The following is a 27,496-nucleotide window of genomic DNA, read 5'->3' as shown; positions in this document are numbered from 1 at the left end:
ACCCCTCTTGCCAAAGGAGAAGTAACAAATACAAACCAGGTTCACTCTGACCCTAAGAGCTATCAGTTGTGGATTCTGAGCTGGGGGTGCTTCTGCACATGTGTGAATACATGGACCCACCTGTATACCCAGACTCTCACTCAGGAATCTCATCCTTCCCTGTGAGTACTCCTTCTGTTATCAGTGATCATTTGAAGCTAAACATTTTAGTGCTGTAGGCATGAGTGATCAGAAACATTTCTCAAGCAGTGGAAACATTGAATTTTGTGTATGTAATGACTATGTATCTCAGATTCCCCAAGGCAGTCCCAATTTTATGTAATTTCAGTTCTTTTCAAGAGAACTCATTATTTTACTATGTATTTTCACTTATATACATTCATATATTAGGGGAAAAAAAGCCTCACCAAGCTCAGTCCTTATATTTTGGGTTTGAAAAATATGGTCATAGCATATATATGAATGAAAGTAGCTATTGACCTGAAGGAGTTAATTCATTACCAGGTATTCCTTATCCTAGGTTCCATGGATATGGTGACAAACCAGGCAGTTAAGACCCTGCTGTCACTGAATTTACATTCTGCTGGAGAGAGAGAGAGAGAGAGAGAGACAAGTAAAAAGTAATCAAATAAATACTAATGTCAGATAATGACAAATGGTATGAAGAAAATAACAGGATATAAGTGACTGGGGGTGCTACTTTAGCCCAGGTAGTCAGGAAAGGTCTCTCTGAGAAAGTGTCCTTTGAACTGAGCTCTGGATAGCCTTGCAAAGATTTGGGGAATAGCATACAAGGCAGAGAAGTCTCAAGTATGAAGCTTTTGAGGCAAGAATGAGGCTGATGAGTTCAAGGAATGTGTCTGGAACTTAGTGAGCCATAAAGGAACAAGGTGAGAGTGATGATGATGAGGATTGGGTTTTATTTCAGTGGAATCCATTGGAGGATAGTCTGGGTTGGGCTTTAAATCACTGCTGGGTTGGCTGGATCTGCATGACTGCAATGACTTTCTCTCTTCTGCCTACCTCCTTGGAGTTGCAATCTTTGGTACATACTTTAGAGGCCGCTGATTAGAGCTAGGGGAGAAACCTATGGTCATGGGACACAGGAATGCTCTGTGAACCCATGATTCATCTTTCATGGGCAAAGTACCTGAACCAGGTAGACTAACCCACTGCAGATGACCTGCAGAGCCCAGGCACATTCATTTTACCCATCCTGTGCCTTACTTATCCAGATTTTAACTTATTTTCCAAGGGATACAGTAGACCTATTTCTCTGCCTTTAGATGAACCAAAAAAGCTATCCTATCATAACCAGGACCTTTTTAACTGTCTTCCCTCAGACTTCTAAGAGGCAGTGTTTCTTCAGATGATAAAGGCTTGGGTAGCCTTTCCATTTGTCCTGCAAAGTGTTAAAGGAACAAGGTGATGTCTGGCTAGTCTACCAAAACCTGCTTGGGTTTATCCTTCACTCAGTACTCAGGGGTCACCTTCCCTCCTGGCATAGCCACTCACTAATATCTGGGTTGTTGCCAACTTCCTTATTCTGTACAGTGATATCATCCTCATGGGTAACCTCTGAGCCAACTCACTGACCAGACTCCTGCCACGTGCTTACTGAACCCATTCTTTTACCTTTGTCTGGTTTGACAGTTTGGCAATCTTTTGAGTACTCGTTTATAATTCTGAGAAACAGTGGTGGTTTCAGCCCCTAGTCTTACTTCTTTAAAAGTAGAATTTACTCTAGGGTTTTGGCTGTAAGGCATGTTGGGGCACTTGGTGATGGGTCATCAGGGAGCAGACAAGGACAGGACAGGGGAACCAACCTGATTTCAGCCTTGACCTCTCCCCACACATCCAGGGGCCAGCAGTTACAGTACGTGTTCAAGAAGGCTTGGAACCCAGATCAGTAACCTTCTAGGGATATAAATCTAGCTGGAGGGGCATGGCTTTTTTTTTTAATGGAAATTTTCAAATACACACAAAAGTAGATCAACTAGTACAATGAACTCCCATGTGTACGCTCAGTTTGAACAGCCATTAACTTTCTGCCTTTCTTGTTTCATCTGGCCCACTTCTCCATATGTATATTCCATTCCTAGGCCATTATCTGTGGGTTCATTCTGGGTTCCTTGACACAGAGCATCACCCTTTCTTATCATTTTCTTTCACAGTAGACACTTTCATCAGTCATAGCAGTAGAATATGGGGAAAAATAAGCTGTTATTACAATAAGGGCTTCTGAATTATATGCTGCAACTTGACCATCTAGCATTCTGGAATTCTTGGCATCTCAAAGATGACAGGCTGGCTTGTGTTCAGAACACCAGATTTCAGCCATTTCTTTCTCATTATTTATTTTACTTTGGTGGGTTTTCACCAGATTTTCTTCAGCAGAAGGTGTATAGACTAAAAAGCTGCAATTTGTTTGTTGGGGGTGGGTTACAGCAAAGTTCTTTGAAGGCACCTGAAGGATTTAACAGTCATGGCTATGCAGCCATCATTTATAGCACATGCAAGGAGGCCAAGAGGGCTAGGAGGCGACAAGACACAGGCGTTGGAGCCAGACAGGAGTGGATTAAAATCTTTGCTCTAACAACCACCAGTTGTGTGCCCTTAGTCAAGTTTCTTAGTCTTTCCGAACACATCCCCTCATCTTATAAACTGTTAATAATCATTCCTGTTACCTGTGAAGATGAAATGAGGTAGAGATTTCATAAGGATTGAGTGCCTGGAGCATAGTAGATGATCAGAACCTGGAAGCTATTATTATTACCCATTCATTTCAGTACAGTGATCTTCTAGCCATCCAGTGTTGTCTCCTGAGCTATATGTATGGATCTTTTCCCAAGACCCATCTGGACCGCCTATTCACACCTCTCTTCCAACATCTCGGTGTTTTAAGAACAGTTCTGAAGGGTGAGATGCTGCATGCCAAGCAAAGGGCAGGCTGTGATCACTACAAAGCACTTGAGAAATTTCCTGTGGCGAAGTTTCCTAGGCCCAGAAAACTTGTGCTATTCTTTTTTTTTTTTTTTTAATTTTTAAAATGTTTATTTATTTTTGAGAGAGAGAGAGAGAGAGAGAGGGAGAGAGGCAGAGTGTGAGCAGGGAAGGGGCAGAGAGAGACAGACACAGAATCTGAAGCAGACTCCAGGCTCTGAGCCATCAGAACAGAGCCCAATGTGGGGCTGGAACTCACAAGTGAGGAGATCATGACCTGAGCCGAAGTCTGAGTCTTAACCGACTTAGCTACCCAGGCACCCCAAATTTGTGCTATTCGTGATAAATTTGGCAGCTGGACTTTAAAAAAAAAGGCAACAGACTTCCTTGCGAAGTTTTCATGTTTCTATATTTGACTAGAATCAGACAGGTTGATAAACCCAATGAAAATCAGAATTTGATCAGCCAAATGAGGTCTCTAAGCCTAGGCAGAACAAATGCAGCCATTTTTCTGTGTGTGTGTTGGTCAGAACTAGATTCTGGAGCCAGACTGCCTGAGTTTGAAACCTGGCTCTTCTCTTTCCTACCTGGGTCACTTTGAACCATTTGTGCCTCTACTCCCCTTTTGTTAAACAGGGCCTATGTCAAAGGGTCTGTGGTAAGGAGTAAAAGAAACAGTCAACTTAAGCATTCAGAATAGTGCCTGGCCTATAGTAAGGTCTCCATGAATATTAGCTATTTTCATTAACATCACAGAGGTAGTGGGGCAAACTGTGCTACGGAATGTTTCCTATGTTCAACCTGCAGTGGCTGAGCAGTTCTAGTAAGAGTGTCTCATTCATTCTTCATTCATTTTGCAAATATTTGTTGATCTTCTACTACTATATACCAAGTGCTGTTCTAAGTTATGAGGACACTAAGTGAGCAAAACAGTTAAAAATCACTCACTGCCTGAGGAGTTAGCACTCTGACCTTTTCTATGCAGTGGTGACCATCTGGCCTTTGCTGGGCAGACCAAATGCACTGGGTATTTAAACCTGAGTTCTTGTAAAACAAATAACCCAGTGAAGAAATGGGCAGAAAACATGAATAGACACTTCTCTAAAGAAGACATCCGGATGGCCAACAGGCACATGAAAAGATGTTCAACGTCGCTCCTTATCAGGAAAATACAAATCAAAACCACACTCAGATATCACCTCACGCCAGTCAGAGTGGCCAAAATGAACAAATCAGGAGACTATAGATGCTGGAGAGGATGTGGAGAAACGGGAACCCTCTTGCACTGTTGGTGGGAATGCAAACTGGTGCAGCCGCTCTGGAAAGCAGTATGGAGGTTCCTCAGAAAATTAAAAATAGACCTACCCTATGACCCAGCAATAGCACTGCTAGGAATTTATCCAAGGGATACAGGAGTACTGATGCATAGGGGCACTTGTAACCCAATGTTTATAGCAGCACTCTCAACAATAGCCAAATTATGGAAAGAGCCTAAATGTCCATCAACTGATGAATGAATAAAGAAATTGTGGTTTATATACACAATGGAATACTATGTGGCAATGAGAAAGAATGAAATATGGCCTTTTGTAGCAACGTGGATGGAACTGGAGAGTGTGATGCTAAGTGAAATAAGCCATACAGAGAAAGACAGATACCATATGTGTTCACTCTTATGTGGATCCTGAGAAACGTAACAGAAACCCATGGGGGAGGGGAAGGAAAAAAAAAAAAGAGGTTAGAGTGGGAGAGAGCCAAAGCATAAGAGACTGTTAAAAACTGAGAACAAACTGAGGGTTGATGGGGGGTGGGAGGGAGGGGAGGGTGGGTGATGGGTTATTGAGGAGGGCACCTTTTGGGATGAGCACTGGGTGTTGTATGGAAACAAATTTGACAATAAATTTCATATATTAAAAAAATAAATAAATAAATAAATAAAAAATAAAATAAAATAAAATAAAATAGTGGTCCCAAAGAATTCTGATCTGGCACTCGTGTTGCAGTAGAAAGCATTGGACAGAAAGTACTAGCACAGTAAATGTTCACGAAGGAGAGCCCATGATGATAATTTACACTATGAAAGAAATGAACTTTGCTCAGTGCTTTGCTTTTTTACAAAATGCTTTCACATCAGATATATATTTTGGCACACAATCATGTGATTTTGATAGTTATAATAGATCTATTCTTTCACAACAATAAGTTGGAACTCATAAAAGTTGAGAGGATTCCCCAAAGTTGCACAGTAAATAAACCATGGATGCGTCTTGAATCTAGATTATGTTTTTTTTTGTTTTCCACTAAGTAAGCTCAAATAAATGCTTTCATAAACATCAAAAAAAAAAAATAAACCTGAGTTCTTTTAAATAGCTACTGCTTGATTTGTGTCACTTTATTCCCATATCATTACTCAGTTTTGTTTTGTACAACAATCATTTATTCCTAAGTACCTAATATGTTCCCCATGGCACGTTTTAGGCTAAATAAGAGCTGGTTCATGCTCACAAGGGTCTGCGGCATTAGCCCAGGCAATAGATCAGTGATCACAATATAGTGAAGTATGTGCTCTGATCAAGAAAGGCACAGAGTGTTATGGGAGGACAGAGGAGAGGCATCAAAATTAAATGGTGGAGTTAGAGAAAGCTTCATGGAGAAGGTGAACTCTGATGGGTGATGTACGGTTAGCTCCAGAGGAGTGTAGGTGTATCAGGAGGTGAGTTGGGGGGGGGTGCGGGGTAGTGGTGAGGGAAGGATGGGGCTTTCTAGGCAGAGGGAGCAAGCAGAGAAGGCATGGAGGCCCAAAGCTGCCTGAATATTTGGAGAACTATGAACAGGTCATTAGTTGGGTTACAGTTGGGGGTGAGGAGATGGAGGAGGGAGAGGCACAGGCATGACCAGGTAATGAAAGGCCCTCTGCATTGCTCAGAAGTTTGAACTTTTCTCATGAAGACTGTGGGGATCCAGGGAAGGTTTTGAGGTGTGGCAGTGATGTAGACATGATGAGACGCTATAATGGAGTTGCTGTTTCATCAGAATTATGGAGCATGATTTGAAGGAGAGCCTGAAGGAAAGCAAAGAGACTAGCTGTCCTGGTCAGAAAGCAGGAAGGCAAGAACAGACAGTTCTTGCCCTGGAGAAGGGCTCAGAATTCGACGAAGTTGTTAAGAAGGATATGGGCTCTGCAGAGTTTGGTGAATGACTGGCCCAGGAAAGGGGCAGTGTTTTTGAGATTGTTGAAACCATAAACCACTGTAAGTTGAGAGAGGGGCAGGGTCATCACCTGGAGTCATCATAACTCCTTGTGTTACTATAAAAAGTTAAACTAGGGCAAATGCATCTTACTGGAATGCTTAACGTAGTCACGAGGGTGCACATGGCCTCTCAGCTCCTGGAGACCTTTGGAAGCATGGAAGTCATCTGTGTTGACTCACGGGTCAATGTTTTTTCACACAATTCCAGCCAAGTATATCACTATATCTTCTAGTTCACTGGCTAATAACATTTTATTGATCAAATATTTATGAGGTGCTTCTAAGTGTTTTCATGGAACTTACGTATTGGTAGTGGTGGGTGGAGTATGAGAGAATCATATGTTAAAGTAAACAAAGAAGATACTTTCAGGTAGAGGTCAAGCGCTGTTAAAAAAAAAATGAAAACGAAGTGAGAGAGAGGGCCTGGGTGGGTGTGTTGCCGGGAGTGACTTAGATACAGTAATCAGGGAAGGTCCTGTGAGGAGGTGAGCCAACCTGGGAGAAGCATCCAAGGGAAGGACCCTGAGACAGGGGCTAGTTTGGTTGCCAGCCTTGTTTAAACCATCCCTCCTACTTGGATTACTACAGGAGACACCAGCTGGCCTCGCTGGTTTGCCTCTTCTCTGCTGTTCTCAACACTACAGCAGGAGCCATCCTTTTAAAAATATGAATGAGATCCTCTCTTCAGAACCCTCCAGTGCTTCCCACATCATAATGAGTAAAAGCTGAAGTGCTCACAGTGGCATCAGGGCCCTCCCCAATCCAGTCTCCCTCTTTCTTCTGATTATGTCTCCTACTCCTTTCCTGTTTGCTTTCTCTGTTCCAGGTGGCCTCCTCCTGCTGCCTGAATATGTCAAACATGTCCCTACCAAGTACAGCATGGGTTGTTCCTCACCTCAGGCCTTGACTTTTCTGTGTCAGGGGTTCCCAGGGCCACACTCAGACTTGAAGATTTGCTAGGAGGACTCATAGGACTCAGCACATAATTGTACTCATGGTCATGATTTATTACGGTGAAAAGATGCCAAGCAAAATCAACATGGGAAAAGTGCATGGGGCAAAGTCTGTTGGGAATCAGATACAAGCTTCCAAGATTCCTTTTCCAGTGGAGTCCCATCAGATGATCCCCCCAGCAAAGGATTGTGACACTATTGTGAAATGTTGTCTATCAGGGAAGCTCATTCGGGGCTCAGTGCCCAGTTTTTATTGGGGGCTGGTCACATAGGTATCTTCTGCCTGGCATATACCAGAATTCTCTACTCCCAGAAAGAAAGCAGGGGTTTAGTGTAAAGCATATTGTTTGTACCAATGGCACAGTGAGCCATTTTTATCAGGGGATGGCAGGAACCCTCCTGACATTCCTAGATGGCACCCAAGGCCTAACCTTACAAACAGGCCTTGCAAGGGCAGTGGTCTCTGTCTTGCTATGCTAACGCTTTGGCACCACTTGGATAGCACCTTCTCAGTGAGTCCTTCTCTCACCATCCTACTTAAAATAACTCCTTACCAGCACTCCCTGCCCTTCTCTCCCGATTTGATCTTTCTCTATAGCGCTCATCACCAATTAAGATATTATATAATCTACATACCTAATTGTTTATTGCCTGTGTGTTCTATTAACATGTAAGCTTCATGAGGGCAGGGATTTTAGCTGCTTTACCACCAAACCCCTAACATGACAGTGTTTGGCATTTGGAAGGTCCTCAGTAATATGTGATGAATGAATTAAAAACAGAAAAACATGGCACATGTGGTTAGAACAGAGCAAGCCATGCAGGGAGAGGTAGGAGGCGTGGTTTCTGGTCAGATGAATTCAGAGCAGAGTGGGATCCTGTAAGTCACATGAAGGAGTTTAGATAAACATATTTCTTAAAGTTTCATGATCCCTCAGAGTTGTCCAAACCAGATCTTTACCAGTTTTCCAAATTCAGCTAACTCTACTCTCTCCTCATGTCACATGTCTGATCCTTTTACTTTTCCATTTAGTTTACAGGAGAATTCAGAGTCTCCAGTTCTGGTCAGTATAACACTTCATGCTCTTCTGCCAAGAACTTATCACAGTTGTAATAATTGAATTACGGGTATAATTTATTTAATAATCCGAGTTCTCCATTAGACTGAAAATCATGGCTTGTTACCACTAGAGTCTCAGTGCCTCACCCAGAACTCAACAAACATTTGAATGAATGGCTTGCTCTTCTTCAAGGTGCAGGTGACCCTGGACTAGGCTAGACTTTCTGGAGACTTCAAACTGCCACAGAGCTTTCCCAGGTTCCCCAGCTCCGACTCTCAGCTTAAGACCTGAATCAACATCTCCCTAAGTTGTTCCTGGTTTGGAGCACACGGTAGGCAAATATCAGCCTCACCATGACCTGGCTTCTGATGCTTGGTTTTGGACGTTCACTTCACAGGAGCCCTTGGAAAAGGCCCAGCTGCTTGCAGTAATTGGGGACCAGCTCATCCAAAGCCACCACTATGCAGCAGACTCCATCAGACCCAGGTGTGTAGAGCTCAGGCACCTCTGCGATGACTTCATCAATGAAAACAAGAAAAAATATGACATTTTAGAAAAGTCCTTGGAGTTGCATAGACAACTGGACAAGGTGAGCACAGCAAAGCCATGACCTGATGTTTGCTAAATTTTCTGCAAAACAGTCTTAATCATACTCATCCTCCCTGCCCCACAATATTGCTGAGAGGATAATGTACTTCTTATGAAATAGTGCTCAAGAGGCATTAAAATCTGTGAAGATTCTAGGTCATAGAGGCATTGGAGGTAAAAGTGCCCGCACCATCCCACCATATCCCATTAGAATGAACTAACATTCATTTTCCTCTGTGTAGACCTGGACTTAGAGCATGTTTTGGCCCATGGGACATTTCTTGATTCCCCTTCAGACAGAGAGCCAAGCACTATATTTGCAAATTGCTTCTCATATATAGGCATCATATTATTAATCCTTTTGGAGAAACTGAAGTACTAATGACCATTATACACTCCTACCTACCATTTATTGAGTACCTACTATGTTCCTGCCAGAAGTATAATTATGTCATCTATTTAATCCTCAAGACAACCTGTGAGGAAAGTATTAATGGCATTATTTTACAGAGGCAGAAACTGATATCCATCATGGGGAAGTCAATGGTTCACAACATTTAATACATGAGAATCAGTTTGCTATAATTGCAGATTCTCTAATGTACCATTCTGAAGACTCAGATGCAGTAAGTCTAGGATGATGCCCAGGAATCAGTATTTCCGCCAAGTCCCCAGGTGATTCTGGTGCAGGTGGTACAGGGACAACACTGAGAAACTCTGGGATAAGTGACTGCTTACGACATACCTGGGGTAAAAATAGGGGATTGCAGATTTGAAGTCAGGACTGCCAAATTCCAAACCCAAGGCTCCTTAGATTAGACAGCAACACTGTGTGCAGAGGGCTCACAGGGAATGGGTGGAGCTCTGGTGCCCTTCAGTGGTGATCTCTGAGGCAGGTGCCCCGTCAGCAGGGGCAGTGACTTCTGGAGCCTTCCCTGTCAGCTGTTTGCAGGCAGCACGTGGCTCACGGCCATGAGTCAGCATGCTCCATTCCCATAACTGTTTCTCTCTGATGGCCAGGGGCACTCGCCCAGGCTGTTTATATCATCCCAATGCCAGAGGGATTTTAGTATCAATGAAATACAGCTGTTCCAGAAGCAAGTGGCTCCTAAGGGCCCGGTGCACAGTCTGTCCTGTGTGCTAAACTCTGCAGGATCAGCTGCTGTTTTTCTCACTCCATATCTGCTCTAGAGATAATAGCCTAATGCTGGTGTGTGTGTGTGTGTGTGTGTGTGTGTGTGTGTGTGTGTGTGTGTGTGTGTGTCTGGGAGAGCAAGCATCTGCTGTGACTCTGCAGAAGACCCCAGCTTAATGTTTTCTGCAGATCTAGGTATGTTTTAAGAGAAAGTTTTCACATTATATATTAAAGCATGATTTATATTATTTTGAAAATCCAAAAATGTAGGAAGGAGAAGGAAAAGGAAAAAAGTTTCTTATGGGCATCTACACATGCCATCCCCCTCCTTATCCCTACACATTGGTAATCATTAATTTTTAAATATCTTTATTTTGTTTTGTTATTCTAAAAGTAGTACACATTCAGCATAAGGAATTTAGGGAAAAAACATACAAACTTAAGTTGCCTATAATTTTCCCACTTAGAGATAACTACTCTGGAGTGCTCCCTTTTGTTCTTTTTCCCCCTGTATAGTTATTTTACGTAGCTCTTCAGGTCACATGGTAAATGGAAATGCAGATGTGCTTGCACTGGCAGCCTCTTTATACATAAATATTCTGGCAGCACAAGGGTCCCTGTCTTTCTGTTTAAGTCTTTAAAAAATTAAATTGTTAGAATTCATCACCTATCTGACTTCATCCCAGCATTCTGGAAAAAGTTTTGAGTATTGCTGTTGTGAGTTACAAAGCTTTGCATTCTTCGATGCTTCCCTAGGAAAGACAAATACCAGTAAATGCAAATGTGGACAGAGAAAAGTAGTGTTAATTGTTAAAAGGGATGTTCCCTTCCCTAGGAAGACTTGTAGAGTCCAGGTCTAATGTCTCATTTGTCACCCTATGGTCTTGTAACCAGTTAGGATGCACAATGAATGGCCTAGAATGTAAACCTGAAAAGTCATTGGTTACATTTCTCCACAGTTAAACCAAACTTAGGAATACCTAACTCTCTCCTTTTGGAGATGTAGCAATTACTGTCTGTGGAAGAGAGAAGAATGTTTATACGATTCTTTTTTACTGACTGGATGACTTTCCTGAGATGTGGACAGATGTAAAATTAGTTTGGGCTTGTCCACCTTATAGTTGCAACGACAGTGGTTAGACCTCTGAAGTTTATGTTGTCCCATGACAATTTCCTGTTGTCTTAGGATCCTTCTAGACCACAGATGAGCTCAGACCTCCTGAGGGTTGTGGTCAGGCTGACTGCATAGGGCACTGTGTTTCTTTTGAAAAGGTCAGCCAATGGTGTGAAGCAGGAATCTACCTTTTGGCTTCCCAAGCTGTAGACAAGTGCCAGTCACGAGAGGGAGTTGACGTTGCCTTGAACGACATTGAGGCATTCCTGGGCACCGCGAAGGAGTACCACTTGCCCAGCCACATGGAGTTTTACAGCCAGTTCGAGTTGATACTCACCCTTGACCTAAAGGTAATGTTTCTGGGTTATTTTAATCTTGTGGTTGGAAAGAAGCACTGGGGGCCTTTTGACTATTGCTTAAGAAAGTCCGGGTAGGATGTACTGAGCAGGTTCACCAATTCCTGTGTTCTGAGGTGGCCTCTTAGACTCTTGGTCTGCGCTTCCTGGCAAATACCCTTCACGGTCTCACCCAAATATCACTCTCAGTCATTCGTTTCTCTACAAATACTCATCAGCATCTCTGATATACCACATACTGTGCTGAGGGCACAGCAATAATAGACATGGTTTCATCTCTGATGGAACCTAATAAGAGAGGCTGACATTAATAAATGTCAAACACAAAACATAAGAATGTGTTACAAGTTAAGATAAGTGTTCTGGAGGAGGGATTTGGGATCCTGCTGAGCATGTGATAGAAAAACTTGACCTGGACTGAGAATACTTGAGCCAAGGCCTGGAGAATGTGTAGAGATGATGGGGGAGCCTTTCCAGATTAGAAGTAACAGCATGTGCAGAGGACACAGGCCTAGAGGGAGTCTGTTACAAGTACAGAACTCAAAGGTCAGGGTGGCTGGAGTACAGAGAGCAAAGGAAGGGTGTTTGGGGTGAGATAAGAGAGGGGCAGATGAGGTGGGCTTTGTGGGCCATCTTAAGGAGTTTGGTCTTTATTCTAAGAACAGTGGGAAGTCACTGAAGGTTTTAAGCAGGGGAATAACTTGATTGGATTTGCATTTTGAGAGGAGCACTCCTCTGTGAAGTCAGCAGAATTCTGTATGGCACACCTTCCTCTGCGATTCCCACCACCTTGTATGTATCTCTTCAGTAACACCTTCTTTACTTCTTTGAGTCACGGGCCTCTTTTGAGTCATGGAATCTGATTCATATACTTTCAGGACCAGCATACTCAAAGTGATTAAAGAGAGTTTGATATAGGCACTTTTTACAAAGATATGGCAGGATTTAGGGAACCCAATAAGGATGGTGAAGGTCCCTGGGTCTACCAAGAAAATGGAACCAGACCACCCATAAGCCTAAAGAGCAAAGGGGAACCCAAGAAGCACTGTAGCTGTGACTGTGACAGGCAGCTAGTAAGGGTTGTGGCCTTGGGCAGAGGAATGCAACTATTAATGGAAAAATATATATCCCTACTCTCCTCTCTCCCTCTCTTGGATGCCCAGGTAGTGCTTCCCCTTGGCCAAACCAACTAAAAGCCCATAGGCAAGTGAGCCTATCCAACAGAGTCCATACAGGTCAGCTTCCTGGGACACAAAGCAGGGAAAAGAAGACATAATAGAGTGACAAATAGGGAATATCCAGCATATGTAACTTTTATAATTAATTTTATGGGATGCCCTAAAGCCCATCCATGAATTCAGGCTAAGAGCCTTTGCTGTAAAATGTTGTATACCACACTACATTCTACTTATTTATTTTAAAAATTAATTAATTAATTTAATTTTAGAGGAAAATTAATTTTCCTCTAAATTTTAGTGGGAGGGAGAGAGACAGCCATCAGGGGAGAGGGGCAAAGGGAGAGAGACAATCTTAAACAGGCTCCATGCTCAGTGTGGAGCCTGATGCTGGGCTCAATCTCATGACACTCGGATCATGAGCTGAGCCGAAATCAAGAGTCAGATCCTCAACTGACTGAGCCACTCAGGCATCTCTATTTATTTATTTTATTTTTCTTTAAGTTTATTTATTTATTTTGAGAAAGAGTGAGAGTGGAGGAGGGGCAGAGAGAGAGGGAGAGAGAGAATCCCAAGTAAGCTCCCCACTTTCAGTGCAGAGCTCCATGTAGGGCTTGAACTCATGAACTGTGAGATTATGACGTGAGCCAAAATCAAGTCGGACATTTAATGGACTGAGCCACTCAGGCTTCCCATCTACTTATTTATTTTAAACGTCTGTCTTGCTTATTACACTGGGAGCTCCTGAAGGGCAGGGGCCTCATCCACCCCTGCATTCTTGTGCCTAACCTTTGCCTGGTGTCCATTTTATATTTATTGAACAAGTGGAAAGGCAGGTGACAGAGTGGGCAGATTACAGTGGGGGCAGCTCAGTATGGTGTTGTATGTTAATGATGTTCTTTCCCTTAAACCTCTTGGTGGTAAGCTGTGATCTTGGTAAGGGGTGGGGGATGCGTAGGCAGATACCCTCCCCCAACACAAAGATCCTTCTACTTCCTTGCAGAAGGAGCAAAGACAAGGCCCATCTGGTGTAGGTTCTACATTGCAGACCCAGTATTGGTAGCTCCAGGTCAGATTCCTAAGGCAGATCTGTCTCACCCAGCTCCAACTCCATTAGTTGCTCAAATAGGTGTATCAGGTCCACCAGGGAGATTTGTAGCCACAGCTGCTGTGCTGCCCAACTTCAGTGAACTTTCTGATCATACCACCTACCAGGAAATGAATAAAACTTAATAAACCACCTCTGAGAAATATGCAGAAGCATGAAGGAAGGAGAGGATTATAAGAGAAATATTTTTCTTTTTTTTTTTTTTTTTTTCAACGTTTTTTATTTATTTTTGGGACAGAGAGAGACAGAGCATGAACGGGGGAGGGGCAGAGAGAGAGGGAGACACAGAATCGGAAACAGGCTCCAGGCTCCGAGCCATCAGCCCAGAGCCTGACGCGGGGCTCGAACTCACGGACCGCGAGATCGTGACCTGGCTGAAGTCGGACGCTTAACCGACTGCGCCACCCAGGCGCCCCAAGAGAAATATTTTTCAAAAAATCCTGTAGGTCATATGGATTAAAACATCTCCAAAGTCCATCTTTACTTCTTTTGGTTTGGAATAAAATTTTAGGTTGTAAAATTTAAATATCCTGTTGTGTCAAAGAAAGTTTTGTCCACTGAGAAGTAATGACTTTATTGTCAAAACTGGTACTCTATACATATAAAAATATTCCTAGATATATGTATATGTAGATATGGTACAGACACATGTATCTTTTTACTTTGACAGTTGAGATAGCCTAGAAGCAAAGAGACCCCCCCCCCCCCCCCCGCCCACGCCAGTGAGCACACCTAGCACCGAGATCTTGGTTTCTAATACCATTCTTCAGTAAAGGAGACCTAGGCTTCTTAGAGACATGGCTGATTCTAGGGCTGGGGCAGGAAATACGTAAGGTGATCTTACAGCATCTTGTAGTGCCGGAATGAACTAGTAAAAATAAAACAACAAACCATAGTGATGGGATATAGGCAACAACTGAAAAGAACTGATGACCAATGCTAGAACAGTTAGAACAACAAAATTAATAAAGTACTATTGGATTATAGCCCCAAAGAAATTATATATCCATGAATCCATCCTGATATGAATAAATGATGGAATAAATAAATAAATGGGGCAGATGAGACTAATCTCCTATGAAGAATTCCAAATTATTTATGTAGATACTTTGCTCTCGAGGAGGTAGAATATAGTTTTCCAGCCCTTAAATGTGGGCTGTACATAGTGACTTCCTTTCAAAGAGTATAGAACAGAGAAGGAGAAACAAAAGTGAAGTGACTTTACACACAGGACTTCAGCCAGGTGACCAAGGTCAATATCAACAGTGTTGTCAAGTAGATATGATGTACCCTCGATATGATGGCTGAACATGGTACTTTACTTCCATGGTCTTACCCCCAAAGCCTGTAACTCCAGTCTAATCATGAGAAAAACATCAGATAAATCCCAGTTGAGAAACATGCTACAAAATATCTGACTAATACTCCTCAAAATAGTCAAAGTCATCAAAAATCAGGAAAAGGTGAGAAATTGACACAGCCAGTAGGAGCCTAAAAAGTCATGACAACTACATGTAAGTTGGTATCCTGGATAGGACCCTGGAGGGAACAGTACATTAGGTAAAACTAAGGAAATCTAACTATAAAGTATGGACTTTTATTTAATAATAATTATAATAATTTTAATTATTATTATTGTAATTATAATTTTAATACTGAAAATAACATATCAACAATGTTTTATTAATTGTAAGAAATGTACCATACTAATGCAAACTGTTAATAATAGGGGAAACTGGGTGATCTATATGGGAGTTCTCTGTACTATTTTGTAATTTTTTTGTAATTCTAAAACTACTAGAAAAAATAAAATTTATTTCTAAAACACTAGTACTCCATGTCTAAACAGTTGAATCTGTTACATTTAAGACATGGTAATCATCATGGTAAGTGGTAAATCAGGGTAAATCATGGTAAACTGCTGTTCTTGTAGCAGCCACCTTGTCTGTCTGAGGCTCTTCAAGTGCCTTTTTGCACTATCCTCTTAGTGCTGCTGTTTTGATTTTCTCCTTCCTTTGCTTTCACTGCCCAGTTTAGGTAATTAAACAATCGCAGTAACAAGTAGCAAAATTCAATTCTTTAAATATTCACTGTGTGGGGCAGGGGGCACCTGGGTGGCTCAGTCGTTTAAGCATCAGACTCTTGATTTTGGCTCAGATCATGATCTCACAGTTCCTTGAAATGGAACCCAGAGTCAGGCTCTGCACTGACAGCTCTCTCTCTCTCTCTCTCTCTCTCTCTCTCTCTCTCTCTCATTCTCACACACACAAAATAAACAAATTAACATTTTTTAAAAAAGAACAGAAATTAAAAAAAAATAAATATTCACTGGGAATCCAGTTTGTGCTTTATTCTGGGAATACGATAATGAAAGTCACAATGCCCGTAATGAAGGTGCTGGCAGTTTAGTGGAAGACAAACGTGTTTCCGGTAAGTGTGTGTTGGTCCAAGAGCATGTGGAATGGAAGGGATAGTGGGGCACGTAGAGGAGGCAAAGGTCAGCTCAGCCTGAAGAAGAAGAAGACATCATAGGAGAAGATGCCTAAATTTGGACCACATAGGAGTTTTTAAGGGAGAAAAAGCAGAGGGAGGAAGAAGAGTTGCAAAGGCAGAGAGGCTGGAAACAAGAGCATTTGGTAACTGCCGCCCCTGGAGGTGGGAGTGAGGGGTGGGAACTAGTGGAGGTTAGACTGGAGGGAAATCAGGGTCAATTAATGAAGGGCCCAGTGAGGAGTCATGGACCCCTCCATGAGGAGTCTGGACTTTGTCCTGAAGCAGTGGGATGCCCCAGCAGGGCTTTTAAACAGGGAAGTTGTATGGTCAGACTTACATCCTGGAAAGATAATTCTGATTGTGGTATGGAAAATGGATTTGCAAGTAAAAAGAGTTAAGAGGAACGGAGGAGATGCAGTTGTTAATCTTGCACTGGCTCCCCTTCACCTGAGTTTAGGAATTTAGGGTCTCGTCTGACCACCTGACCATTTCCAGGGTTTACCCTGGGATCTTCAGGAAGAGATGCAAAAGGGCAAGGGTGATTCAGGTCCTGTCTAGTCCAAGTGGTGAGCCACTGGGCTCCAGCATGTGGCACTGACCTCACATCAGAGCTGTATACCATACAAGAACAACTTGACATTCTTTCAGTCAGATTTCTTGATCTTTGTGCAGCAGTTAATGCCTATGTCTCAGTTTCCGTTTCCTCAAGCTTATCATTGGGCTGTCTCATCACCGTCCCTCCAAAATGCAAACTGGCATTGCTATCACCCTGACATAAAGGGATTTGGTTTCTTTTGGGATCTGGACTCATAGCTGTGTTGTCAGAACCTCTAGTCCACTGTACAGCAAGCTTCCTGAGGCCAGTCACATGTTCTCTGAAGAGACCTTTTAAACACAAGCCCCACCTTAATTTAGATTGGGGGTCAGCAAACTACTGCCTGTGGGCCAAAGCTGCTTGCCACTTACTTTTAGAAATAAAGTTTCATCAGAGCACAGCCACACTCATTCATTTATGTAGTATATATTATCTATGACAGCTTTTATGGTACAATAGCAGAGGTCAGTAGTTGTAACAGAGACCAGTGTGCAAAGCCTGAAATATTTACTGTTTGGTCCTTTACAGAAAAATTTTGCTGATCCCTAGTCTAGACCAGCACTGTTGAATAGAAATGTAACTCAAGCTCTCTACATGACTTAAGATTTTCTAGTAGCCACATTTAAAAAAGCAAAAAGAAACTAGTGAAATCAACTTTAATAATGTCTTGTTTAACATATGTCCAAAATATTGTTTCAATATGTAGTCAATATCAAAGTTAATAATGAGATATTTTACATTCTTTTTTTTATACTATGTCTTCAAAATCCAGTGTGTATTTTACACTGATAGCACAGCTCAACTCAGACCAGCCACATTTTAGACCCTACAAGGAGTAAGACCGGCACTAGACCTTGGAGTAGACGTCAGCCTTGACAGGACTCTGAGGCCACAGTTGTTCCATAGCTGATGTGCCAGTCCTCCCTCAGGGCTCTTGGCTCTTTCCCTCAGAAGATGGCCCAGCATAAAAAAGACAAATGTAAGGGTGCCTGGGTGGTTCAGTCGGTGAAGCGTCCGATTTTGGCTCAGGTCATGATCTGACCTGAGCCATCAGATCATGAGTTCAAGACCTCATAAGTTCAAGCCCTGCATCAAGCTCTGTGCTGACAGCTCAGAGCCTGGAGCCTGCTTCAGATTCTGTGTCTCCCTCTCTCTCTCTCTGAGCCTCTTCCTCTCACCCTATCTCTCTCAAAATAAATAAGCATTTAAAAAACAAACAAAAAAGACAAATGTACTTTTCCAGTTTCAAAACGTGGCAGCCTCCTCCCTGAGTGTGCTGAGTCTGTACTTTCAGAATTAGGCACTCTGGAAGGCTTGTGGTGGAGTTCTTCTAATTCTGGGTCCTTTCTTTGGTGGTTTAAATCATACAGGAGATGGATGCCATGACAAAGACTACCCACTTCCCTTGACCCACCAGAGCTGGAGGGATGTCATACTGGAAGCAAGGCCAGAAGAAACGTATTTTGCAGAATTTAGGCCTTGGTGAAACTCGGAGACCTCCAAGTCTTGTTTTTAGTTCTTTTGAACCTCTGTCTTAGAGCATATAGTCAGTTATGGGAATGTCTGTGAGTTTCATCTTTCCCCTGATTTTTTTTTTCAGTTTATTTCTTTACTACTTATAGAGAAGGGGTCATACAGAATAAAGTTTAAATGTTTATCCTTGGGTGGTTCCCTTGATCCTGCCTCAGGATGTAGCCAACTCTTTCCTCCAGAACACTTCAACTCTTTTCTCCATCAGGGCTTTTATTCAGGATACACCTCTTATTTTGAAACCCTCCTGTTTAGAAAAGTGGCCTGATGCCCTTCATTCATAGTCTATGGCATCCTCTTCCACTATTTTCATTCTTTTTTCTTAAAATGTTTTATTTATTTTTGAGAAAGTGCAAGTGGGGGAGGGGCAGAGAGAGAGGGGAACAGAGAATCCCAAGCAGGATCTGTGTGGACAGTAGTAAGCCTGATGTGGGGCTCAAACTCAGGAATCATGAGACCATGACGGGAAGCAAAGTTGGAAGCTTAACAGACTAAGCCACCCAGGTGCCCCTATCCTCTTCTACTATTAATGGACATGGCTTAGTGAACATTTATCTACTCAATATATATTTACTGAGCACTACTCTGTGCTGGGCAGTGTTCTGGGCATGGAGATATGGTGGTGAAAAGGATATGATCATTGCCCATAAGGTGAGAGATTCAGACTCTTAGAAGCATAATTCCGGTGCAAGGCAAGTTGTGCAATGATTTGCATATGGATGGAAGGGTCACCTGAAGGAGGTGGGGTTGGAGGAGGAGGGGAAGACAAGAGAAAGGGAATGCTTCATGTCGTCAGATTCAGTGCAGAGTGACCTGGTCATGATTTGCTTTTGTTTCTGCAGGCCAAAGCCCAGGAAGTCCTGCAGAAGCTGGGTGATGTGCAGGAAATATTTCACAAGAGGCAAATGAGTCTGATGAAACTGGCAGCCAGACAGACTCGCCCGGTGCAACCCGTGGCCCCTCATCCTGAGTCCTCCCCAAAATGGGTGTCACCAAAAACCAGCCAGCCCTCCACCTTGGGTAGGTTATTTGGAGAGGAAGCTTCGTGCCTTTATGTTTCATCAGTGCTCATGAGGGTTGAGATTGTGATTGCTTAAGATGCATAATGGTTGTTGTTTTGACAAATATTATTTAAAATAAACTACAGCTGTGGAAGAGTACAGGCATTGAAGACTTTATAGAGTTAGGTAAAAAAACTGAGTGCCTGGGGCGCCTGGGTGGCGCAGTCGGTTAAGCGTCCGACTTCAGCCAGGTCACGATCTCGCGGTCCGTGAGTTCGAGCCCCGCGTCAGGCTCTGGGCTGATGGCTCAGAGCCTGGAGCCTGTTTCCGATTCTGTGTCTCCTTCTCTCTCTGCCCCTCCCCCGTTCATGCTCTGTCTCTCTCTGTCCCAAAAATAAATAAAAAACGTTGAAAAAAAAAAAATTAAAAAAACTGAGTGCCTGGATACAAGGAGACCTCACAGTCTAGAAGAGGAATAATATACATGTGCAAACAACATCAGCATAAAATAGTCTCCATTAAGGACCTTTAAAATGCTTACAAGATTCTATTAGCAATGGAGTGGTAAAGTTTGGAAAGATAAAAACAATAGATAAGTCCTTACACCCATCCTGCATGGTCTTCATTACTATAGCTTACTAGTAAGCCTTGAGATCAGGTAGGGTACATCTTCTAACTTTGTTCTTTTTCAAGACTATTTTGGCTGTTTTAGATTCTTTTTATTTCCATATAAATTTTATTTTATTTTTTTTAATGTTTATTTTATTTATTTTGAGAGAGAGAGAGAAAGAGAGAGAGAGCAAGCAGGTGGTGGGGGCAAAGAGAGAGGGAGAGAGAGGATCCCAAGCAGTCTCTGCACTGTCAGCACAGAGCCTGATGCAGGGCTCAAACTCCAAAACATGAAATCATGACCTGAGCTGAAATCAAGAGTCTGCCCCTTAGGGGCACCTGGGTGGCTCAGTTGGTCAAGTGTCTGACTTTGGCTCAGGTCATGATCTTACCATTCATGGTTTCGAGCCCAGCATCAGGCTTTGTTCTGACAGCTCAGAGCCTGGAGCCTGCTTCAGATTCTGTGTCTCCCTCTGTCTCTGCCCCTCCCCTGCTCATGCTCTGCCTCTCAAAAATAATGTTTAAAAAAATTTTTTTTAAAGTCTGCCAGTTAACGGACTAAGCCACCCGGATGCCTCCCATTTAAGTTTTAGAAGCACATTTCAATTTCTGCTGAGATTATGCTTGAGGTTGCACTCATTTTAGAGATCAATTTGGAGAGAACTGTTGTCTTACCAATATTGAGTCTTCCAATTCATAAATGTTGTTAACTTTCCATTTATGTAGGTCTTCTTTAATTTCTCTTGGCATTATAGTATTTTTTTGTTTTTGTTTTTGTTTTTGGTGTGCTTTCTTAAAAGTTTTTATTTAAATTCCAATTAGTTAACATAAAGCATGATATTAGTTTCAGGTGTACAATATAGTGATTCAACACTTCCATGTAACACTCAGTGCTCATCACAAGTGCACACCTTAATCCCCATCACGTATTTAACCCCCACGTCTCCACCTTCTCTCCTCTGATGACCATCAATTTGTTCTCTATGGTTAAGAGTCTGTTTCTTGGTTTGCCTCCCTCTGTCTTTTTTTCTTCTCCCTTTGCTCATTTATTTTGTTTCTTAAATTGCACATCTGAGTGAGATCATATGGTATTTGGCAGTATAGTAGTTTTGAGTATAGAGGTCTTAGCCATTTCATGTTTTTTTTTAAGTGTATAGTAAATGGAACTTACCATATATAACTATCAATAAGAATATATTTCTGCATAAAATACAATCAGGTCATCTGTGAATTGGGACATTCTGCCTCTTCTGTTTCAAACTTCATGCTTTTTTCCTTTGCCTTATTATAATGGCTAAGACCTCCAGTACAATGTTAAATAGAAGGGGTGAGAGCAGACAACCTTGTCTTTTCCCAGTATTAGGGGAAATAATTCATTTTTTACCTTAAAGTGTGATGGTAACAGTAAGTTTTTCACAGATGCCTTTTACCAAATAGAGGAAGTTCCCTTCTCTCCCTCATTTGATAAGAATTTTCATCATGAATGATTGTTGACTTTTTCAGATGGTCTTTTTGGTGCATATATTGAAGTAATCATATAGTTTTTCTCCTTTATTTGTTAATGTGGTGGATTGCAATGATTTGTTTTCAAATATTAAAACAATTGTACATTCCTAGGATAAACTGCTCTTGGATATGATATGTATATCATTCTTTACTTCATGTATTTTGAAACTGTTATTAAGCACTTACATGTTCATAATTGTTATGTCTTCCAGATATACTGGCCCTTTTATAATTAGGAAATATCTCTCCTTCCTTCCTTTAGTAATACTCCTTGTCCTGAAGTCTATTTTGTCTGATACTAATATAGCATTCCAGTTTTCTTGTGCTTAGTGTTTGCATGATATATTTTTTTCCTTTCTTCTGTTTCCTTGTTTTTAAAATTTTTTTTTTTCAACGGTTTTTATTTATTTTTGGGACAGAGAGAGACAGAGCATGAACGGGGGAGGGGCAGAGAGAGAGGGAGACACAGAATCGGAAACAGGCTCCAGGCTCCGAGCCATCAGCCCAGAGCCTGACGCGGGGCTCGAACTCACGGACCGTGAGATCGTGACCTGGCTGAAGTCGGACGCTTAACCGACTGCGCCACCCAGGCGCCCCTGTTTCCTTGTTTTTAAAGTATATCTCTTATAGGCAGCATATAATTGGGTCTTGGCTTAAAATTTTTTTTAGTTTATTTATTTTTGAGAGAGAGAGAGAGAGAGAGCGAGCATGAGCAGGAGAGGGGCAGAGAAAGAGGGAGATACAGAATCCGAAGCAGGCTCCAGGCTCTGAGCTGTCAGCACAGAGCCAGATGTAGGGCTGGAACTCCTGGACTGCAAGATCATCACCTGAGCCTAAGTCAGATGCTTAACTAACTGAGCCACCCAGACACCTGGGTCTTGACTTTTTAGTACATTCTGTTAACCTCTGCCTTCTAATTGGAGTATTTAGTCCATTTACATACAATATAATTATTGATATAGTTGGATTTAGAACTATAATTTTATTTGTTGTTTATTGTCTCATTTTTTTTATTCCTCTGTTCCTCCTTTCCTACTTTCTTTTGCGTTAGCAAATATTTTTAGTGTTCTGTTTTAATTCCTTTATTGGCTTTTTAGCATACCTCTTTGCATTGTTTTTCCCAGATATTTTCCTTAGAGATTATTATGTTCATTTATCACAGTCTACTTAGAGCTAATATTATAGCATCTTATGTAAAATATAGGAAATTTGCAACATTATAGCTCCATATGCTTCCTTCCATGCTCTGTGGTATATTATTCTGTATAGTCTGTTATATTTTATATATATAGTCTTTTACATCTACTCTCTTATTCAGGCATTTCCAGTGTTCTTTTTATTCCTTACTGTAGATCTGAATCATCATTTTGTGTCATTTCTCTCCAAGCTGAAGAACCTATAGCATTTCTTGTTGTGCAGATCTTCTGGCAACAAATCCTTTTTGTTTCTATTTATCTGAAAATTATGGGGTCTTCTGATAATTCTCCATTTAGTATGATTTACAGTCCTCTGTCTCCTGTCACATATTCCACTTTTTAGAAGCAAGTCTTGACAACAGTTTGGTGCATTTATTCTTGAATTTTCTGTGTGCACACACATACACACACACTCATAGACATAAATGCATATGCACACTCAATATACTTTTGCACACATCCTGCTGACACAAACAGACACTCACACACATGGAGTCATCTCTTTGGATAGCTAGAAACAGGACTTGGCTCTCCTTACTTCTCATCTAGGGCTCTTTCCCAAAACTAAATTATGCTCACTTCTATGATTTTTTTCCTCTGTCATTGTTTTAAGGGATATATGTTTGTTATAAGCAAATAAAGTGAGAATGACAGCTTGTTTCTCTTTCTTTTTCAAACATAAGATTTCATAAAAGACAGTGACCCTTCTAGGGTAAACAGACTTTGTCATGTCTGAATGGATATCACTGACCTGGCAGCTTGCTCATTCTGCAGAACAATTCTGCACTTTTGTTTTGGATAGTAACCACTGAGTATGGATTCAAGCAAATCACTAATAGGATTTTCAGACACACTTTTCTGATTCCTTAGTAACTGCGTCTGTTACAAGATAAATCATTACATTTCACAGTGTAAGGAATGCGAGGGAGCTGGAATCTTGACTGTGACTCTTGTTAGCCGGGTGCCTTGGTTACAATATTTAACTTCTCTGAAGTTTATAAGGAACATGAAAAAATTCTTTTGTGGCTGTAATAATAGCTAAAATTTACTGTTTACCATGATCTAAACACTTGGCATATATTAACTCATTAAGCCTCATAACAACCCTATACTGTAGGCTTTCTCATTATTTCACATTTTATAGACGAAGATGGTGAGGCACAGAGATTACTCTGATAATATGTGTCTTGGACAAGGAATAGCAAGACTCGAATGCCGGCAGTGTGGCTCCTTGCCCCTGCCTTTAACTTCAGCACTTACATTGTTAAGGGCAGGTACTCCTCAGCCGTGGGTGTTGCCGAATACAATGTATTATGCGCTTCTAACATCCAGTTATTATGCCTGCAATCACTCAGCTTACAGGGATCCTGCAGAGAGTGAGGAGCCCAAAGGAGTGTTCATTGTTATGAATTTCCTTCAGGGGTTATATAACCAGGAGCAGCAGTGTACTTCACTACAGATTTCAATAATATCTGTGAAAAATCCATAGAAAGCCCAAGCGGATTCCAGTTGACTGACAGAACCTGGGGTTGGGAGGAACCTCTGGAGGCCACAGTTTACCACAGATAAGTTCACCACAGATAAGAATCAGGGCGATATATTGGGGGCATTAGATGGATGGTATTTTGGCCATAGGACCTAGAAGTGCTCAAATTCTGTCCTGGGTTAATCACATGTATCCTGTGAGTTTTCCAGGGGAACTCTCTACACAAGGATGTTGACAGTGACAAGAAGTCGAAGTACCACTTATTTATTAGCCTTGTAGCCATCATCCCCAGTGCAGCCTTCTGGCAAAGCTGGGTGAGAAAGCCTCAAGGTCTAACCAGGGCTTCTCCTCCACAAGTCCCATTCTTACTGCCAAATGGCCTTGGAGCCTGAAGAAAGGATGTCTCCCAGGTGTCCAAGAGCTCTGTGGAAAGGAGGGGAGGGTGACGGAGTGACAGAGAGAAGAGAACAAGAGCAAGATAGCCCAGTTATGTCCTGACTGAGCTAAGCAATTTTTCCCATGGTTGTCTCATCCACTAACAAATGCAGTTCCATCAGTTCTGGAATCCAACTGGTGGATTAGCAACAATTTCTGGCTGGGCAGGCATAGACATCCACTTATATAATCATAGTATGATTATGTGAGTGTGGGTGTGGGGTGTGTGTGTGTGGGTATGTATGTGGAGAGTGAGAGAGAGGGAGAAAACATTTTAAAGAAGACTATAAGGAAATATACCAAGTGGTTGTATTTAAGTGGTAAGATTTCAGTATTTTTCAAAAATTGTCGATGATAAGCACAAATTAACTACCTCTATAATGAAAAAATATATATCCAATGAATGTGGTATTTGGAATTGAATCTGGTCTTTTAATCCAAAACAACATCAACTGCAATATTATACAGTACAAAGATAAATGCTAAAGCAGCAGTGCATAGAAAGATCCATCAAGGGTTTTGTAAAATGTGTTTATTTTATTTATTTTGAGAGAGAGAGAGAGAGAGAGAGAGAGAGAGAGAGAGAGAGAGAGAGAGAGAGAGAATGAGCAAGCAGGGGAGGGACAGGGAGAGAGTGAGAGAGAGGATTTAAAGAGGGCTCTGTGCTGACAGCAGAGAGCCCAATGCAGGGCTTGAACTCACAAACTGTGAGATCATGACCTGAACTGAGTCAGATGCCTAGCCAAATGAGTCAAGAATCTATAAAGTTTTCATGTCCAGGAAGACTTCATGAAAAAAGTGACCTTTTTATGGAGACTTAAAAATGGGAATGATGGAAACTCTATCATTTTTACCACATTGTATGTACTGATTTATTGTGGTTTGATGTTTCATGTGATGTTGTGTGTGACTTTTGTCTCTTTGAATCAAATGTTAAATGCCTGGGGTCAAGAACTATTTCTTTTCTGCTCTCTCCTTCACCTTCAATTTCATCTCCCACCTCACAAATCACCACGGCAGCTCAGTTAAGCTTTGTTAATCAGTTGGCCCCACATAGTCCAGGTGCTTGTCCAAGCCAGGCTATATACTGAGTTATTTATAAGCTGAGTTGACAAATTAATGGCAGGTTTTCTTTGTTTTTCTAGCTCCTCTTCAGAGAACATCTGAGGAACCTTGTACAGGGACAGTAGAAAAAGATGATAAAACTAAACTTGAAGTCAAGGTAAGATCATCTTTCTCTTTATGGATAAAAATTTCTGATATGAAAGAATATTGCTGCTGTAATTACCAATAAATCAGATTCCCCTAACCCAACCCCAAAAGATGTGTCCATAAAGGCATGTAGCACAGATTAGTGCACTCAAGAGCTGAGGTTTTGTGGGATTTCTTTCTTCTTAATTGTGAGTAGAAAAACTGGCCATGAATGGAATTGTTGGGAGATACTATGTTATTGAGGGAAAAGTCATTTTGTTCTTTCCTATATTCTGACTTAGTATTCAAAATTGGTAGAAGTGTGTGGTTTATGTACAAAAAAAGACAAAATTTCATAGAGCTACACATACACACGTGCATGTCTAACTGGCGAACTCTAAATAGGCTCTGTAGATTGTGCAAGCATCATGTTCTTGCTTTTAATACTATGCTCTAGTTATGGAAGATATCAATATTGGAGGAATTTGGGGGAAGGGTACACGAGACTTCCCTGTATTTCTTTGCAACCTTATGTGAATCCGTAATTATTTCAAAGTAAAAGTTAAGGGGGAAAAAAAGCATGAGCTTTGCAATCAAGCAGACTTACATCTATGTAACATGACCTCTCTAAACCTTGGTTTCTCCTCTGTAAAAATGGGGATAACAACAGCTATTGTCTGAAACTAATTTTTAGCAGCAAACAAATATTTGAAAATTGCCAAGCACTGTATAATTGTAAAGTAACTTTATATTTAAATACCCAAATACAATGAATTGTGAATATATGTTGCTGCAAACGCAGCCCGAGAAGGGGTTCCTTTTCTTCTGGCTCACTAAAAATGAGTATCTAGCTGATGGAATGGTTCTGAAAGCAGAGGCCAGTAGACCATGGGCTCACACAGTTTGGGTCCATCATCTGTGCCTAATGTGTCTGAATATAGGACCCCACTGACCATTATGAAGTCAGGCAGAAAGCAGGTCTCAGACTTTTCTTCCTAGAAGCAAAAACAATGTAGGAAGTAGAGTTCCCAGCTGACTTTTCTTAGAAAGAGAAAGCTGCATTCTTCTGTTTAGTCATCCTTTTGTATTTGGGGCAGATTAGGACATTGCTACAGCTGTTTCAGAATCCCGTGTGGTTGGAGGAATTGCATTACCATATCTTCCAGAGTTAGGAAACCCTTTGCAGTTTCACACAGTCATGATCAGCCATTTGAAAGAGTAAATAGCAAATTAAAAAAAAATTTTTTTTAAGTTTTATTCAGTGTTGAAAGATAGAGCATGAGCAGGGGAGGGGCAGAAAGGGGTGGGGGGGGGGGGGACACAGAATCTGAAGCAGGCACCAGGCTCTGAACTGTCAGCACAGAGCCCGACACGGGGCTCGAACCCATGAATGGTGAGATCATGACCTGAGTCAAAGTCGGCCACTTAACCGATTGAGCCACCCAGGCACCCCAGCAATTTTTTTTTTTTAAAATGGGCAACTGTAATGAGACTTCGCCAGACTGGACATCCATGAAGTCTGTGGAATTACTTAGTGACATAAAAAGGGTTTAACTGTGATCAACTTTAAAAGTGAGCATCATTCTACCCTTTTCTGTACCTGGGCTTCAGAGACTTTTATCTCTGAATGTGGCAAGTGTACCAAAGCCCAGATCCAGCCCCTGAACTCATATGCTGTTGCCATTAACACACAATGTGATTTGAACTTACCTCATAACTCTGTGATTTTCTCTGCCCATATTGAGACAACATATTTATGGCCTACACACT

The 27,496-nt window shown here is 41.6% G+C and overlaps 1 protein-coding gene across 3 annotated transcripts in view; it reads left to right on the top strand.

Moving 5' to 3' along the window:
* MCF2L2 (MCF.2 cell line derived transforming sequence-like 2) overlaps positions 1-27,496 on the top strand; it is a 293,647-nt gene that overhangs the window by 131,164 nt on the left and 134,987 nt on the right. For all 3 annotated transcript variants that reach the window (XR_009262037.1, XM_058730623.1, XM_058730622.1), the window contains 4 exons: positions 8,606-8,797; positions 11,204-11,395; positions 19,145-19,322; positions 25,681-25,757. Coding sequence is in view for 2 of the 3 variants with exons in the window: in XM_058730623.1 (XP_058586606.1) it covers positions 8,606-8,797; positions 11,204-11,395; positions 19,145-19,322; positions 25,681-25,757 (639 nt within the window). In the remaining variant the exon portion in view is untranslated. The remainder of the gene's footprint in view (positions 1-8,605; positions 8,798-11,203; positions 11,396-19,144; positions 19,323-25,680; positions 25,758-27,496) is intronic.

This window comes from Neofelis nebulosa, chromosome 5 (assembly GCF_028018385.1).
Source record: "Neofelis nebulosa isolate mNeoNeb1 chromosome 5, mNeoNeb1.pri, whole genome shotgun sequence".
Taxonomy (NCBI): domain Eukaryota; kingdom Metazoa; phylum Chordata; class Mammalia; order Carnivora; family Felidae; genus Neofelis; species Neofelis nebulosa.
This window is presented reverse-complemented; position numbering and strand designations above follow the sequence as displayed.